The 15,439-nt window shown below is 36.8% G+C and overlaps 2 protein-coding genes across 2 annotated transcripts; both read left to right on the top strand.

Moving 5' to 3' along the window:
- The first annotated feature begins 192 nt into the window (after positions 1-192).
- LOC144451730 (aqualysin-1-like) lies at positions 193-5,311 on the top strand. Its single transcript, XM_078142633.1, has 7 exons — positions 193-306; positions 820-945; positions 1,101-1,230; positions 1,642-1,754; positions 2,303-2,629; positions 3,462-3,633; positions 5,151-5,311. Exons 1-7 carry the CDS (start codon positions 193-195, stop codon positions 5,309-5,311), a joined length of 1,143 nt encoding a protein of 380 aa, XP_077998759.1.
- A 1,500-nt stretch (positions 5,312-6,811) lies between these two features.
- On the top strand, positions 6,812-14,774 carry LOC144451729 (extracellular serine proteinase-like). The gene is made up of 9 exons (XM_078142632.1): positions 6,812-6,906; positions 8,321-8,476; positions 10,474-10,605; positions 11,011-11,155; positions 11,437-11,543; positions 12,196-12,343; positions 12,840-13,024; positions 13,993-14,164; positions 14,470-14,774. Exons 2-9 carry the CDS (start codon positions 8,339-8,341, stop codon positions 14,772-14,774), a joined length of 1,332 nt encoding a protein of 443 aa, XP_077998758.1. The 5' UTR covers positions 6,812-6,906; positions 8,321-8,338.
- The last annotated feature ends 665 nt before the right edge of the window (positions 14,775-15,439 follow it).

Raw genomic sequence — 15,439 nt, 5'->3', positions numbered from 1 at the left:
AGTGAATATATTGTGGTTGTCTGATTGCAGAAATGGTACAACCAGCACAGTTCAAAATGGTGACAGATTCAAAAACTTTCGTTCAAAAATTAACTTGTCACTACACTACCTATGGATAATACTGACCACTAATTAACAGATACAATGTCTTTTTATAAGTAATTGACCGTTTCTTTTTACTGATATAGGATAATGAAGTTTATTGTCGTGCTTTCCGTGTTAATATTTGGAGCTGCAGCTTTAGCCCCAGTCAAATATGCTGAGAAAGACATTGCCATACCTAATAAGTATATTGTATCTCTAAAAGTAAGTGTGTTCATTTTAACATTTGCATATTCAAATGGTATTTCTTGTGTTATGTAACATGGGTGTACAATACAATTCAGATTGTCTAGAATCATAAATGTATGTATGTATGTATGTATGTATGTATGTATGTATGTATGTATATGTGTGTGTATGTATGTATGTATGTATGTATGTCTGTCTGTCTGTCCGTCCGTCCGTCCGTCCGTCCGTCTGTATGTATGTATGTATGTATGTATGTATGTATGTATGTATGTATGTATGTATGTACGTATGTATGTATGTCTATCTATCTATCTATCTATCTATCTATCTATCTATCTATCTATCTATCTATCTATCTATCTATCTATCTATCTATCTATCTATCTATCTATGCACATATATGTATGTATCTTTGTCAAATCATAAGATTTGTAAAATTTCGATGTAAACGATATCTCGTGCGCCACTTTAGAACAATGTCTGAACTTTGATTATACTGACGCCCTCTTTTTCTGACCTTTACTCCAGAAAGATGCTAATTTACAAGATGTAATGACGCGTACCAAGGCTTTTGTTGTTGATGTTGAATTTGGATGGATTTTAAAAGGACTAAATGCCTTCGTTGTAAACATTGGTCTACAAGGATTGGACTTTGTAAGTATCAATAGCAAAGCAAAGCAACTACGTATACGACATGTTGTAAGTTCAAAGGTTACATACTCCCTGTTTAATAATCTCTAACATTTGTTTGTCACTTCATAATGTTTTGTTGCTTTCCTTTCAATTACTTTCAATTCCTTCGTCTATAGATACGCTCTTTCGATGAAGTTCTTCGAATTGAACAGGATCAGATTGGCTCTCTAGACCAGGTTGCAAGTTGGGGATTAGATAGAACAGACCAACGAGATCTACCATTGGATGATGAGTTTTATCCTGAAGGTAAAACAATTGAGTGTATAATTTTGACCCTAATTTTTGACAAATTACTTTTTCTGTTCCTACCCCCTCTTTGTGTCTGTCTCTAGCTCTGTCTCCCTCTGTTTCCCTCACCCTGTCTCTTTCTCTTTCTCTGTTTCTGTCTCTATCTCTTTATCTCTCTATCTCTCTAAAAAAATATAGTATCTATCTATCTATCTATCTATCTATCTATCTATCTATCTATCTATCTATATATATATATATATATTATATTATATTATATCTATCTAATAATAGTATATATCTATATAATAATAAGTTATTGAGGTCGGCGTTTCTAGAACGTATTGTCTCATAAGGTATAAATTATTATCGTTATTGTTATGTTTTATATATTATTTTGTTGTTCCTGTTTCGTTATTCATACCCAAGGCGATGGGACTGGCGTAACTGTATATGTGGTCGACACTGGTATTTTCTATGACCATAATGACTACGGTGGCCGAGCTGGGGAATTCCTTGACTTAATAGGAGGTAACAACCCGGTGAGTATAAAATACGACTGACATAACCCTGCTTGCATGGCTTGATGAGTACATGACTCGATTCTAAATGTCGTCAGTCACAAATGTAACCAAATGTAACAATGCCACCAGTACTATTCACTAAACAGACTGTGAAATGTAGCAATGTTGGTAGGATTTTCGTCAAATATAACCAGGCGAGAAAATGTAGCAATGCTATAAAACTTATGTCGCGCCAGACAAAAAAATATAGATTGTTGTCAACCAAGACGATAAAATGTAGCAATGCTAGTAAGATATTTGTTAACAAGACGATCAAAATTAGTGAGATTTTTGTCAAGCCAGACGACATTATGTTTTACTTGCTTTTTTTGCATGATGTACAAAAATGTAAGCACCTGTGGGTTACCGAGATCTTGTTATCAGTTATAGAGCACAGTATTAGTTGGCAATCTAAGGAGACGAAATGAAATTATTCATCTCGTTTTCTTGCCATCAATATCTTCGAAAGATTACTCATGGATCAACTTCTTATTTTACCTCGTTTTTATGCTTGTTTTACGTGACAGGGAGGGGACTGCCACGGCCATGGAAGTCACTGTGCTGGCACAGTTGGAGGAAACATATACGGGGTAGCAAATAACTGTTTACTGAAAGCGGTTCGCATCTATAATTGTCAAGGATTGGGGTCTGCCTCTGATGCTGCCTATGGTATTACTTACGTTGGTGACAATGGCGATCTTCCGGGAGTTTTGTCAATGTCTTTCAGTTATGTGGATTCCACTATCGTCGATGAAGCAGCTGATTACGTCATTGATCGTGGGTTTGTGGCAGTGACGTCATCTGGTAATGATAATCAGGATGCGTGCTTTAAATCACCCCAAAGAAACCGAAGGGTAAGTGACTGCGTGACCGACTGACCGAACGACTGACAGACAGACCGATTGATTGATTGATTGATTGATTGATTGATTGATTGATTGATTGATTGATTGATTGATTGATTGATTGATTGGTTGACTGACTGACTGACTGACTGACTGACTGACTGATTGTTTGAGTGATTGAGCGATTTTTAGAGCGGCTGATTTTTTGGCTGGACAATGGGTGTTTGTTGTTTGAACTGTAGAAAGTCGTGTTTTCACTTGTGCATGTTTTCTGACGCATCTGTGTCGCTCTTTTCCTCCATTCATAATATAAACAATTGCAATTGCTATGATTAACCATGATTTTTTTTTAAACACACACAAGTCGATATTTATTTGATGTGTTTTTGATAGAAGTAAAATGTTGGTCTAGTGACAGACATTAACAAAACAAACGACAGAAAATAATGTATTTGTGGAATAACCGGACAATAATGAAATATCAGTCCCAAACGTTTGCCTTCACACTGCCGACGAAAATATGAGTAACATAAAGGGCCTTGAAACTACGAATCGAAGACGAGTAGTTATGAAGCACATAAATATCACGAGTGTTTGTTATGAAATGATTGTGGATTACATTGTGTATATGTTGTTTTTCCATCACTGGTAAAATAAGTAATTCGATAGATTTGTGTATTATATGGACGACAGAAAATACAGTACTATGTCGAAATTGAAAATGGCCTATGTGTAAAAAAAAAATTCTTATATATATATGTTTGGGAATTGTGTTGCATAGTAAAATATTTTCTGGTTGTGAAGTATACTAATCCTACGATCATCACGTGACTTCCTCTAGACAATATCAGTTGGTGCGACCACCATTAACGATCGTAGAGCACTCTACTCTAACTTCGGTACGTGTCAAGATGTTTGGGCCCCTGGATCTAATATCGTTAGTTGTCACAACTCTGACCCTAACGGTTCTGCAACTATGAGTGGAACCTCTATGGCATGCCCTCACGTGGCAGGTAAGTAACTGTTCTTACATCTTTTTTAAATACCCAGAATACACTGTACATGTAATAGTCTGCGTCATTCGATAAGGTTTGAAGAAAACGAGTAATTTAAAGTAAAAAAGAGGCAAGTTAATGAAGCTTAGTATATCATGACAATTTGACCACATTTACCATTGATCATTGTCAATATTTAACAAATATTCGCAAATTTTGTCAATATTTTAAACATTTCTATGTTTCTTGATAACACCTTTGCAATATGATATCATTAGCGACAAACTGTAAATACATGCGACATGAAATGACTTGACTAAAATACAAGTAAGGAAAACAAGCATTAGAGCTTGGATGCATTACAGGGAATTTTGTTTGAGCTTGCTGTTTGAATTGATTAGACTACGTATCAAGTTGCAGGAGCAGTTGTTCTTGTGAAAAGCTGTTCTTACACACTTCTTTCCCTTGGGAGCAGGAGGGGAAGAATGACACATAAACATTGTAACAGTTGTATTTGCATCATCCTTGTTTTATCAGAAAGAGATAAAATGTATCATTTTGTGTCTGTGCACTATCGGTATCTGTATTTTGTTTTATGTAATTTGTAACAAAAAACGTTTTGTGAGACATAAAAAACATCCTGCCGCCTAATTGAAACTCCACGGTCCCTCTAGTTTGGTAGTAGCTAGATGACTGACACTCCAAGTGGCTCTTTTGTCTGAAGTTATGTTATGACGAACTAATAATCTTTATTCATAATAGATAGTTCTTCAAGCATATAAACACTTGTCTCCAAAGAAGTCCAGTGAGGGCCATACCTCATGGGTTCAGTGTTAATGCAGAAGGAAACCGGAGTACCCGGGGAAAACCTGAGTTGTTCGGTAGAGTCAAACTGAACGACACTCTTCTTACTTACAGCGTGATAAATTTAATCGAACCCCGACCGCAGTGGTAAGAGGCAAGTGGTTTAACCACTCAGCCACCGACACTAGCTGAGTTATGACGAATTAGCTAGGTTGTAGAGCACATTATCAATTAATGATGTCTATTCACCCGAACAAGAACATCCACTTTAATTTACTTAATGAGGCAGTACTGTCTCAAATCATTCAAAATATTCTATGTTAGATACATCAGTAAGCATAAAATTATGTATGCATGGATAGTTTCCCATATTTCATACACCAAGCCCATTGTATGCCAGCTGTCTTATAACAATTACTGCGTATGCACTATTATTATTACATTTTTTAATCTTTCAAATTAAAAAAAACTCATAAAAAATAAGGAAACAGGAGCTGAACGCATGAATCAAAGAAGCAGGTTGATTATCGTAGAATAGCTATCACATGAACAACTAGTTCAATTTGACCCCATCCAATCTGATTAAAATCTGATGTGGTGAATACGGCTTAATTTCTTTTTTTACCTCTATTGTATATTAATAATTTTAATAATGTTGGTGTTTATATGGCTCTTTCCCACTCTGGAGTACTGCCAGTGAATGAACGTAAATGTATGTATTTTGTTCTCAGGTGTTGCAGCGGTTCATTTCGGCCTAAAGCCAGAGTCAACACCGGCTGAGGTCAAAACTGCGATTCAAAACGACGCTAGTGTCAACAAAGTAATAGATGGCAAAGAAGCAGAAGGTACACCAAACCTGCTGTTGTACAGCAGAGATCCAGCTCAGCCTTGATTTGATTGGTCGTTGATATGCATTGCTAAATCTTATTGGTCGTTAATATGCATCTGATTAGTCATTTAAATGTATTGATACCTCTGATTGGTCGTTCAGATGTATCAATACCTCTGATTGATCGTTAAAATGTATCAATGCATCTGATAGGTCGTTGACATATATCAATGCATCTGATTGGTTGTTGAAATGTATAATTACACTATATGATTGAATAAAGTATACTCTATAAACTGACCATGTTTTTTTTTACCATTGTTTGTCCTACCAATTTGTTGATGTTTATGTAAACTGATGCCCCCTTGCCAATGTTCACTAGTTTAATTTGAACTAACTAGTATAGGTGGGTTGATTGGTTGGTTGGTTGGTTGGTTGGTTGGTAGTTGGGTTAGATTAAAGGGTGGATGAATGAATCATTAGTGTATTTGTAGTGTAATAAAAACATGGCAACGACCGCTATTGTTCTATTCAATCAAAAATAATTAACAACGTGAAATCATACATTAAGCCTATGCCAGGAAGGTGGGAGGAGGCGTGGTACTCCGAAATAAAGCATAGTTACGGATGTGCAGCCCAAAGTGATCAATTTTCCATGAAATAGATCCCTACATATCCCTTTTCATCTGAAACTTCTCTAATCATGAGGCCAATAACATGGGAAATGATCTTCATGTTGTTAAAAAAAACATTCACGGCATCAGAATTAAGGTAACTGACTGGATGATTTCCCCTATTAATGGATATGTCTTTGGAGCAAGTTTACATCGATAGATGTTTTGAACTAGGGCGACAAACACCCGTCTAAATATTTGAGGATAAGCACCCCCCCCCCCCCAAAAAAAAAAAAAAACCACCAAAAAACAAAAAAACCGTCACACAATCATTATATAATGATATCATGTCACATGGTAACACTGGCCGCCTCTGAGTTGAACAATGTCACTATACTACCCGCATATATCACTGTACTGCCATGATTTCTTATAAATTTATGCTATTTATGGCAAATCGTAAACAAAGAGAGGCTTGCACTAAAGAAAGCGACCTCTTATTGCTAAGTATAATCATTACATGGATTTAGTAGTCTCAAATAATGGTGATGGGACAGAATGTCAGAATGGGTCGAACTGTGAGAGTTCAAGGTTAAAGTTGGTAAGCATATAAACAGACAGACAGACAGACAGACAGACAGACAGACTGACAGACAGACATACAGAAATAGGCAAGTAATAATACTGAAATACATCACACAAGCTCCGGTCTTGCACAGTTCGTCAACACAAAAACGTAAAATACTATGATGGCTATCACCTTATTAACGGATATAGTGAAAGTGCTATTCTTAGACAAAACATGTTGTGTGTATACACGTTTGACACGCATCGATGCCGTTACATCACTACCACGCACACAAAGCACTGGCTCATTATTAATATTCATAATTCATTTATGATCACTTGGTATAGAGTTTGACTTCATTAGTATCAGAAGACCGAGGCGTTGTTAGCAGTCTGACCGAATCCGTCCCTCTTTGCCGACCTTTCTAAGTCCAGAACATTTCTATGTTGACGTCCTCCATACCATATCTAATGAAGGTAAGTGACCGGAGAGGTAATTCTACCTTATCATGTCCCAGATGAGAACAGGACGAGGGGCTGAACGTTTCTTCCCCGAATGAATGTTGTGTGTATACAGATAGACACATTCTAACTGAACGCACTTTTTATATCCAGCTCTAGATACATGTCTTAGTAATGTATGGCCTGCTCCCACGCCATAAACAATTACAAACATGAATTGTACTTTTCTGTGGGATCAGAAGACCGGCTATCCCAATCAACCATTTCTTTATTATGCCATATACAACTATTATCACTATAATGTCTAAACTACAATCTACAGACTGAACAATAATAATGTTTAGACACCGATTTAGACAAAATAGTAGTAACAGCTCTTCTATTTCTGTAAAATACCATTGTACTTTGACTTACGAATCGTCACAAGTTCTGACGTCACTATCATTCCAAAGAACATGCCTATTTGTAATACATAAAGTTGTGTTCATTGGCTATCATAGTTCTAGATTCAACACATTATTTTACATAGGTATCTGACAATGTACTTTTATCACTTATTTTATTGGTTGTACGTCGTTTATTCGTTGGCGTTACAACTCATAAAAACACGAGTCGAACTTATTGTTCGCGTTAGGATGTATGCAAATTGGCGTTCATTGACAATGGCATTAAAATTCCAATATTCAATGACGGAAATGTAAACTTGCTACGACATGCACCCCTTTGTTTTATGATATTAAGATAGATACGGTCACCACAATAAACATGTATATACGTTCATCTCAGATCATATGGTTATTTTGATGACGTATTATCTGTACAACGTGTTAATCTTTGGCATATTGTTATAACCTCAATATAACAAGGAAGGCTAAGATGTAACCAGATTAATGGATGTATACAAGTATACTCTTAAGATATCATTCACTAATGGAGGAACACTTCAATATCATAAAAAGACAACACACCTGTGAATAATCTATAAATATTTTAGATCCACATCCGTGACTAAAAATACTTACCCTTGTAACATTTTTCAAATAAGGTGAAATAACAATAAAACTCGGTTCTGGACTGTGTCCCTTTATAAGACTGATGATCGCTCAAAACACACACACACACACACACACACACACACACACACACACACACACACACACACACACACACACACACACACACACACACATACACATACACATACACATACACACATTCGAACGCATACATACACACATCCAGACCTACATACATACATACATACATACATACATACATACATACATACATACATACATACATACATGCATACATGCATGCATGCATGCATGCATGCATGCATACATACATACATACATACATACATACATACATACATACATACATACATACATACATACAGTAATTCTGTGTGTGGTTTTCTCTACAGCTATAGCTGAAAGACAGGATGTCAATCAAACTTACCAGCTTATTGGTGGTAGTTTCCTCGTTATCATTTACAACAGGAGTCCCTCTTGAACCAATATTCGACAAAGATGACGCAATGATGACAGTTACACCAAGGACATACATTGTGGTTCTCAAGGTAAGATTTTGACCAAAATGACAGATCAAGGTTACACTTTTGTTAATCAACTGGATTATATTCACTCCAGGTAGACGTATTCTTATTAATTTTATCTTCTGTACACTTATATTAATTACTGCTATCAACTTACATAATCGCCCTGGAAGATAAGATATCACTAACTTATACAACTTTGAAATCTTGCAAACAAGCCCTGCTTACATGTACTATACATGTACTTCCAACGTGTTTCTGAAACCTCCGGCTTTCAATTAAACTGGCTACATCAAGACATGGTTTCACGGATCACCTGATATTTGACCAGTGTGCATTCTTAAGATATAGCATAATTACCAAAAGTGTTAATTATGCAAATGACTCATTAAAATTCATGCGACGTTTACCAAAACCTATTCAGTTCTGACAATTAGCATAAGGTAGAGGTGTACCAAGTTTCATTAGAATGATGTCGCAGTATTTTTTGAGATGCCGTTCACACAGACAGACAGACAGACAGACAGACAGACAGACAGACAGACAGACAGACAGACGCATAACATAACATAACATTCCTAACGGAAAATAAAAACGCAAAAAAGTGAAAAATAAAAATGTTTACAAAAAGACGATCCGTGCCATTTTGGAAAAAAGAAAAGTTGGGAGTTAGGATAAATGTGGTAAATAACTTATAGTTATAGTACGTGTCCTCGGACATTTACTGTTTTTATTCGGACAGTTTTGCGCCTCGGACAAAATAACTGATGGGTTAACCAAAACTGTCCGAATAAAAACAGTAAATGTCCGAGGACACGTACTATAACGAAGTTATACAGCGAATTTGGCGAGTTTTGTAGTTTTCAAGCGACTTCCTCCCTGGCAATGAACGCAGCAGCACGTTATGTAAATTACAATTGATGGGACTGTTTTACAACACGTTGTCATTTGCTTGAATTGAGAACACTGAGTTTAGCCAATCAAAAATAGAACATTTTAGTTTAACAGGTGGTAGTATTATAATTAGACACGCGTGTGTATTCGGGGTGTGGCAGCATTGTGTCTCGTAGTCAGACACCACAGTCGAACCGTCGTCGAAGTGTTCGTTCGTTCCCGTATTATGTCGCTCCAAAAGTCTGTAGTCAATTGGGATAGGGAATATTTTCTATCCCAGGTCGACGTAGATGATGCTGAAGATTTTAAGTTAACTGACATACAAAAAGAATTTCGGTTTCTACCTCCGGTTGACAACACCAAAGTGGAGGAATACCAGAAAGCACGTGTTCCACCAGCCACTCGCAAGGCGACACGATGGGGTGTTACTGTATGGAAAGAAGTGCAGGTAGGATCTACCCTACGTCTTTCTGAAAGAGGTTCCAGTGAGACTGTTGAATGTAACACTGCATCGAAGGATTCGATTGTTGAATCGTCACCAGTTACAATAAATGTAGTCAAAGAGAACACGAAGATTCAAATTACATTTTGAATTGTGTATTGTATTTTCATTATGACTGGAATTAAATGCACTTCACCTGGTTTCGAGCTTCTTTGTTTTCATTGGTTGTGTACACCTGTCAGATTGTTTCATTTTGTATTACCTCGTTAACATTGATATATTCCCAATTGTTAAGAATAACTAAACTGCGGACTCTTTCTTTCTTTGGGTTAACTTGGTGTGGACTCTTTCTTTGTTTGAGTTAACTTGTAGCGGCCCTTTTCGTTGTTGAAAGCGGTCCGATTAACTTGAATTTATAATTAATGAGTGAAAAGTGTACGGTAACAGAAAAAGAGAGCATGGTTTGAACAATAGAGACGAGCCAAAAAGTTGTATAACTGTTAAAATGATTTGAAACATCCAACGACTTCACGGTCTGAACGTTTGATGAAAATGTACGACAGCCCCCTCATCGATAAAACTCTTGAGTCCTCACTTGTTTACAAAAATGTCGTAATTACGTTCACAGAGTGTTGATATTCTATTTTGCAATTGCCAATAATGTATTTATTCTCATTAATACCAGGAACATCATGACAAATTTGAATCACGGAATCTTATTGACCGAGTTCCTTTGGGTAGACTAAACAAAGTTAAAAAATTTGAGAAGATCTTTAATGGTTTTTCGGCAGAGATGGAAGAAGAGACAATGGAAATGGTAAGCCTGCTTTCACTATTACATTTGTTTGAATTCTAGAGTTTTGCGTCTTACTTGAAGATAAATACTATCTAGTAAGTTAAACGTAAAAACGTGACATAACATATGCTCTCTCTCTCTCTCTCCCTCTCTCTCTCTCTCTCTCACACACACACACACACACACACACACACACACACACACACACACACACACACACACACACACACCACAAAAATATTAGCTGAAACTACTGAATTGGCTGATAAGGATCGTCGACAAGCCAGATTGAACGTTCAGATTGAAAACTTTCACACTGCTTGCGATCTACTAAGCTTAACAGTTTTGGTCAACATGTAGTTTTTTTCATGTTGTCATTATTTTAATGAAACGATAACATCGATATGTTTCGGTATATTTCAACAGATTAGGGCATATAGTGAAGTCGACTATATTGAGGCTGACACTGTAATACATGCCTATGATTATGTTCATGAAGATGTTGGCTCTTGGGGTTTGGATAGAATAGACCAGAGAAATCTTCCATTAGATGACAATTATAATCCAGCAGGTAATAATAATAACATTGTCACCGTCAACAGCCATAATAATGCTTGCCATTTCCAACCTATGTATGTATGTATGTATGTATGTATGTATGTATGTATGTATGTGTGTATGTATGTATGTATGTATGTATGTAGGTAGGTATGTATGTATGTGTGTATGTATGTATGTATGTATGCATGTGAGTGTATGTATGTGTATGTATGTATGCATGCATGCATGAATTTATCTATGCATCGATGTACTTGTATCTATGAATGTATCTATTAATATTAATTCTTACAGGTGATGGGACTGGTGTAGACGTGTACATATTTGATACTGGTATTCGTTATGATCATGAAGAGTTCGAAGGAAGAGCAAAACCATTCTTTGATGCCTTTGAGGAACCTGTAAGTTTACATTTCTTGTAAATTGTTATTATAGGTAAAGTATTTATACAGGTAAAGTAAAGTAAAAGTAATTTAAAGTAAAGTAAAGTAAATTAGGGTAGGGTAGGGTAGGGTAGGGTAGGGTAGAGTAGAGTAGAGTAGAATAGAGTAGAGTGTAGTGGAGTGGAGTAGAGTAGAGTAGAGTAGGGTAGGGTAGGGTAGGGTAGAGTAGAGTTGAGTAGAGTAGGGTAGGGTAGAGTAGAGTGGAGTGGAGTAGAGTAGAGTAGAGTAGAGTAGAGTAGAGTAGAGTAGAGTAGAATAGGGAAGATTAGAGTTGAATAGGGTAGGGTAGGGTAGAGTTGAGTAGAGTAGAGTAGAGTAGAGTAGAGTAGAGTAGGGAAGAGTAGAGTTGAGTAGAGTAGAGTAGGGTAGGGTAGAGTAGAGTAGAGTAGAGTAGAGTAGAGTAGAGTAGAGTAGGGAAGAGTAGAGTTGAGTAGGGTAGGGTAGGGTAGGGTAGAGTTGAGTAGAGTAGAGTAGAGTAGGCTAGGCTAGGCTAAGCTAGGCTAGGCTAGAGTTGTGGACACATAAGTCTCACTACACGTCTCATTACATCAAGTGTACAAATCCATTTTGTTGTGTGATTTGTTGTCACCAAGTTTATATTCTCTACTAGGCCCCCAACGGTGACTGTCATGGTCATGGAACACACTGTGCTGGTACGATTGGAGGTCGTACATATGGTGTTGCCAAGAACGTGAATCTTTGGGGAGTACGTATTTTGAATTGTAATGGTACTGGATCTTCATTACATACTCTGATAGGTAAGATTATGAACACATCAATTTGCATATTATTTCGGTTGGTCAACTAAAAGTCACAAGTCTAGATCTAATTTGCATACAAACAGTGGGTCATCATATCATATCAATTCATTTATGCATCCCCAGAAACATGCCCATGGATTTCAGATCAATGAGTTAGTTACAAATTCAAAAAATACGCCACATGATGTTGGCCTACAAACACTTCGTATTGGACAATTCTTAACATAGACGTATGATCTTGTAATATTTGAATCGAGATGATTTTAAGATGAGAAGAAATTTTGTGAATAGAGGCAATGGCTTTCTTACTCTGCCAGATACGACGTGCCAGGCCACCCTGTCAGGCCGGTCCTATCAACCACTTCTCAGAGTGATAACACAACACGTCGCAGTGCACAAACATGTACAAAATTTCTGACGATGGAAAGTCATATGTTCACGCTTTTTAACACAAATTATACATGCTAGCACAACTGTCTACTTTCTCCTCTAGGAATGGAAGAGGTCTATGCGGTCGCATCAACACCTGCAGTGATCTCTATGTCTATAGGTGGAAATTTTTCAGCTACTATAAACTTAGCAGTGAACTTTCTAGCCGATGCAGGATTTACTATAGTGGTTGCCGCCGGTAATAGTAACGGACCTGCGTGTACAGAATCTCCAGCTAGTTCTCCACAGGTATGATTTCATTTACCTTGGCGTGTCTTATATAGCGCAACATGTTATCTATGTTGACGTTACTGTTCATGCTAAGTGCTTCTAGAGTAGTCTGCAGCTGGAGATCCTACACTGCGACATGAACATGTGTTTGCCCTAAATATCATGTTTGTTTGTTTGTTTGTTTGTTTGTTTGCATCAGATTGCTGTTGTACCATGCTCAAGAGCACAAGTATTATTTTGTTCTCCAACACCACAAACACATCTGGCATTCATATTTGCAACTTCATATGCGGGCTACTTTCTACTACTAACACCATTAAGAACAAGATTTATCAGGTTCTCGAAAAGGAATAAAGGCGATGTCATAAGTACTTTTATGGTTGATGTCAGTTAGTCCTGAAAATCACTTTCAAAAAATAAGAGAAATGATATTAATAAAATTAGCCAAGAACCCACTAGTTGAGGTAGCGAATTCAGGATATATATATGTTACCAAGAACATTGGTTTCTGTATATATTCCTTGTACATTACATGTCAATTTAGTAGAAGCATTAGACAGACTGATACTACAAAACAAAATAAAAACATTTGTTTCCAATAACACAACTTTAGGTAGGGTGGAATTTTATTTTATTTTACTTTAAATTTTTAAAAATTTCCTTCGACCCAAAGAGTATCGGTCACAACACTTCTTTTGATGAGGTGCAAAAAAAGTAAATGATTACAATTATAAGTCAAGTAGACGAACACATTATGCACTACTTTTATAGTCAAAAAAGACCTGGTTTCTCTGGAATACGATTTTTGTTAAGTAACTTCATTTTAGGCAAAGGTAAGAAGGTGTACACGGGAATAGAATTCTTACCATATTACCCTTTTGCTTTAAAACAATATTTATGATATGGGCTTAAACTAGGGTCGGTTGGGTTATCGGAAATACTATTTTTTATTTTGCGTAACTTGTATTTTTTCTTCTTCTTCTTAGGTTATTACAGTTGCATCTAGTGGCAACACAGATGAAATATCTTGGTTTTCGAATTATGGTGAATGTGTTGATATATTTGCCCCAGGTGAAAGAATCACTAGTGCATACATAAGCTCACCTACATCATTAGCTGTTTTATCCGGAACTTCAATGGCCACTCCACATGTATCAGGTAATTAAATGAAAGTGATCATTTTTCAAATATTTTATTTTTGTTTTAACTTGTTTTTATTGTAAGTCCAAAGCAAAATAAGAAAAGAAATTGTCCCCAGTTTACAAATAAAGTAAAGAAACAAAACCAATACTTGCACAAGGTTGCCAGTAAGTGACAAGCTCATGATCTTTCAGGGGAATAACAATACCATGAATGCCGTCTGGCAAACAAATCAATACTCACTTCGTTTCGAAGGAAAATGATATGTTGGGTAATAGTATATTTTAATCACTTCTTACACTATTATAACTTGTCCTTTCCAGGTGCTGCGGCAATTGTACTTCAATTAAACCCATCACTGTCACCGGAAGAGGTCAAACAGGTTGTTATGAGCAGCGCCACCCCGTGTCACATCACGGGTGATATAAAGGAGTCAGTCAACTTGCTCTTGTACATTAGTGATAGGTGCCAAATAAGTGAAAATACATGCACTTTTGATAGACATCATGATACTTTTGGTGGTCGTGGAGTTGAAGGTGGTGGTGGTGGTTGTGGTTACGGCCATGTCAGTGGTGTTGACTCCGACGAGTGGTGGTGGTGGTGGATGTGGCGGCGTTCAAGTTGGTGATCAAGCTATCGAAGATACGGTGATGGTAGCGGTGGAGATGGTATTCATGTTAATGCCAGCCCCATGCTGGGGTTACCAAGTCGATGAACTGAGTTCCTTGGATAACATGATAATCATTAGCTAGACTGTAAGATACGTTGTGCCGTTTCGCCATGAACGGTCGTCTCTTTCTTTGAGAGAGGTGGGCCGATACGTGAGGGCGCCCTAACACCGTGACGTCATATCTTACAGACTGGATGAGAAAGTTCTACGACCACCATAGTTCTGCACAAAGGGTAAACTGTAACACCGTAGTGGAAACACAGTTTAAAAGTGTGCATTACTTATAAATTTATATCTTCATGCAATAGTGGAATATCTAAGTTGTCAAATCAGATACTCTTGTATAAATTCTAGATTTCTGTTCTGTGTACATTATGGAGTCTATGCATTCTCGTCACATCATATTTTCCATTGATGTAACGAATATTGGCGTCATGGCTTACACAGATACAGTTACATTTGGTTTGATACTATGGGAACTATTATTTACCTCAGCTTACCTCATTTAGTTTGAATTCGTGATCCTAATTATCACAAAACTAAACTGATCAATTTCTCTTTTTTTTTGTAAATTACAAGGGGTCTTGTCGTCGTGTATGTATATAAATAAAGCAGATGTATCA

The sequence above is a fragment of the Glandiceps talaboti genome, chromosome 21 (assembly GCF_964340395.1).
Source record: "Glandiceps talaboti chromosome 21, keGlaTala1.1, whole genome shotgun sequence".
NCBI lineage: Eukaryota > Metazoa > Hemichordata > Enteropneusta > Spengelidae > Glandiceps > Glandiceps talaboti.
The sequence above is the reverse complement of the archived record's forward strand: the minus strand, read 5'-3'. Positions and strand labels throughout refer to the sequence as shown.

Coding starts and splice junctions, on each gene's coding strand:
- LOC144451730 (XM_078142633.1), top strand. CDS start 193: ATGAAGTTTATTGTCGTGCTTTCCGTGTTAATATTTGGAGCTGCAGCT. Junction 307..819: donor AGTATATTGTATCTCTAAAA/GTAAGTGTGTTC, acceptor CCTTTACTCCAG/AAAGATGCTAATTTACAAGA. Junction 1,231..1,641: donor TGATGAGTTTTATCCTGAAG/GTAAAACAATTG, acceptor TTCATACCCAAG/GCGATGGGACTGGCGTAACT.
- LOC144451729 (XM_078142632.1), top strand. CDS start 8,339: ATGTCAATCAAACTTACCAGCTTATTGGTGGTAGTTTCCTCGTTATCA. Junction 12,344..12,839: donor TTCATTACATACTCTGATAG/GTAAGATTATGA, acceptor TTTCTCCTCTAG/GAATGGAAGAGGTCTATGCG. Junction 13,025..13,992: donor CTCCAGCTAGTTCTCCACAG/GTATGATTTCAT, acceptor TCTTCTTCTTAG/GTTATTACAGTTGCATCTAG.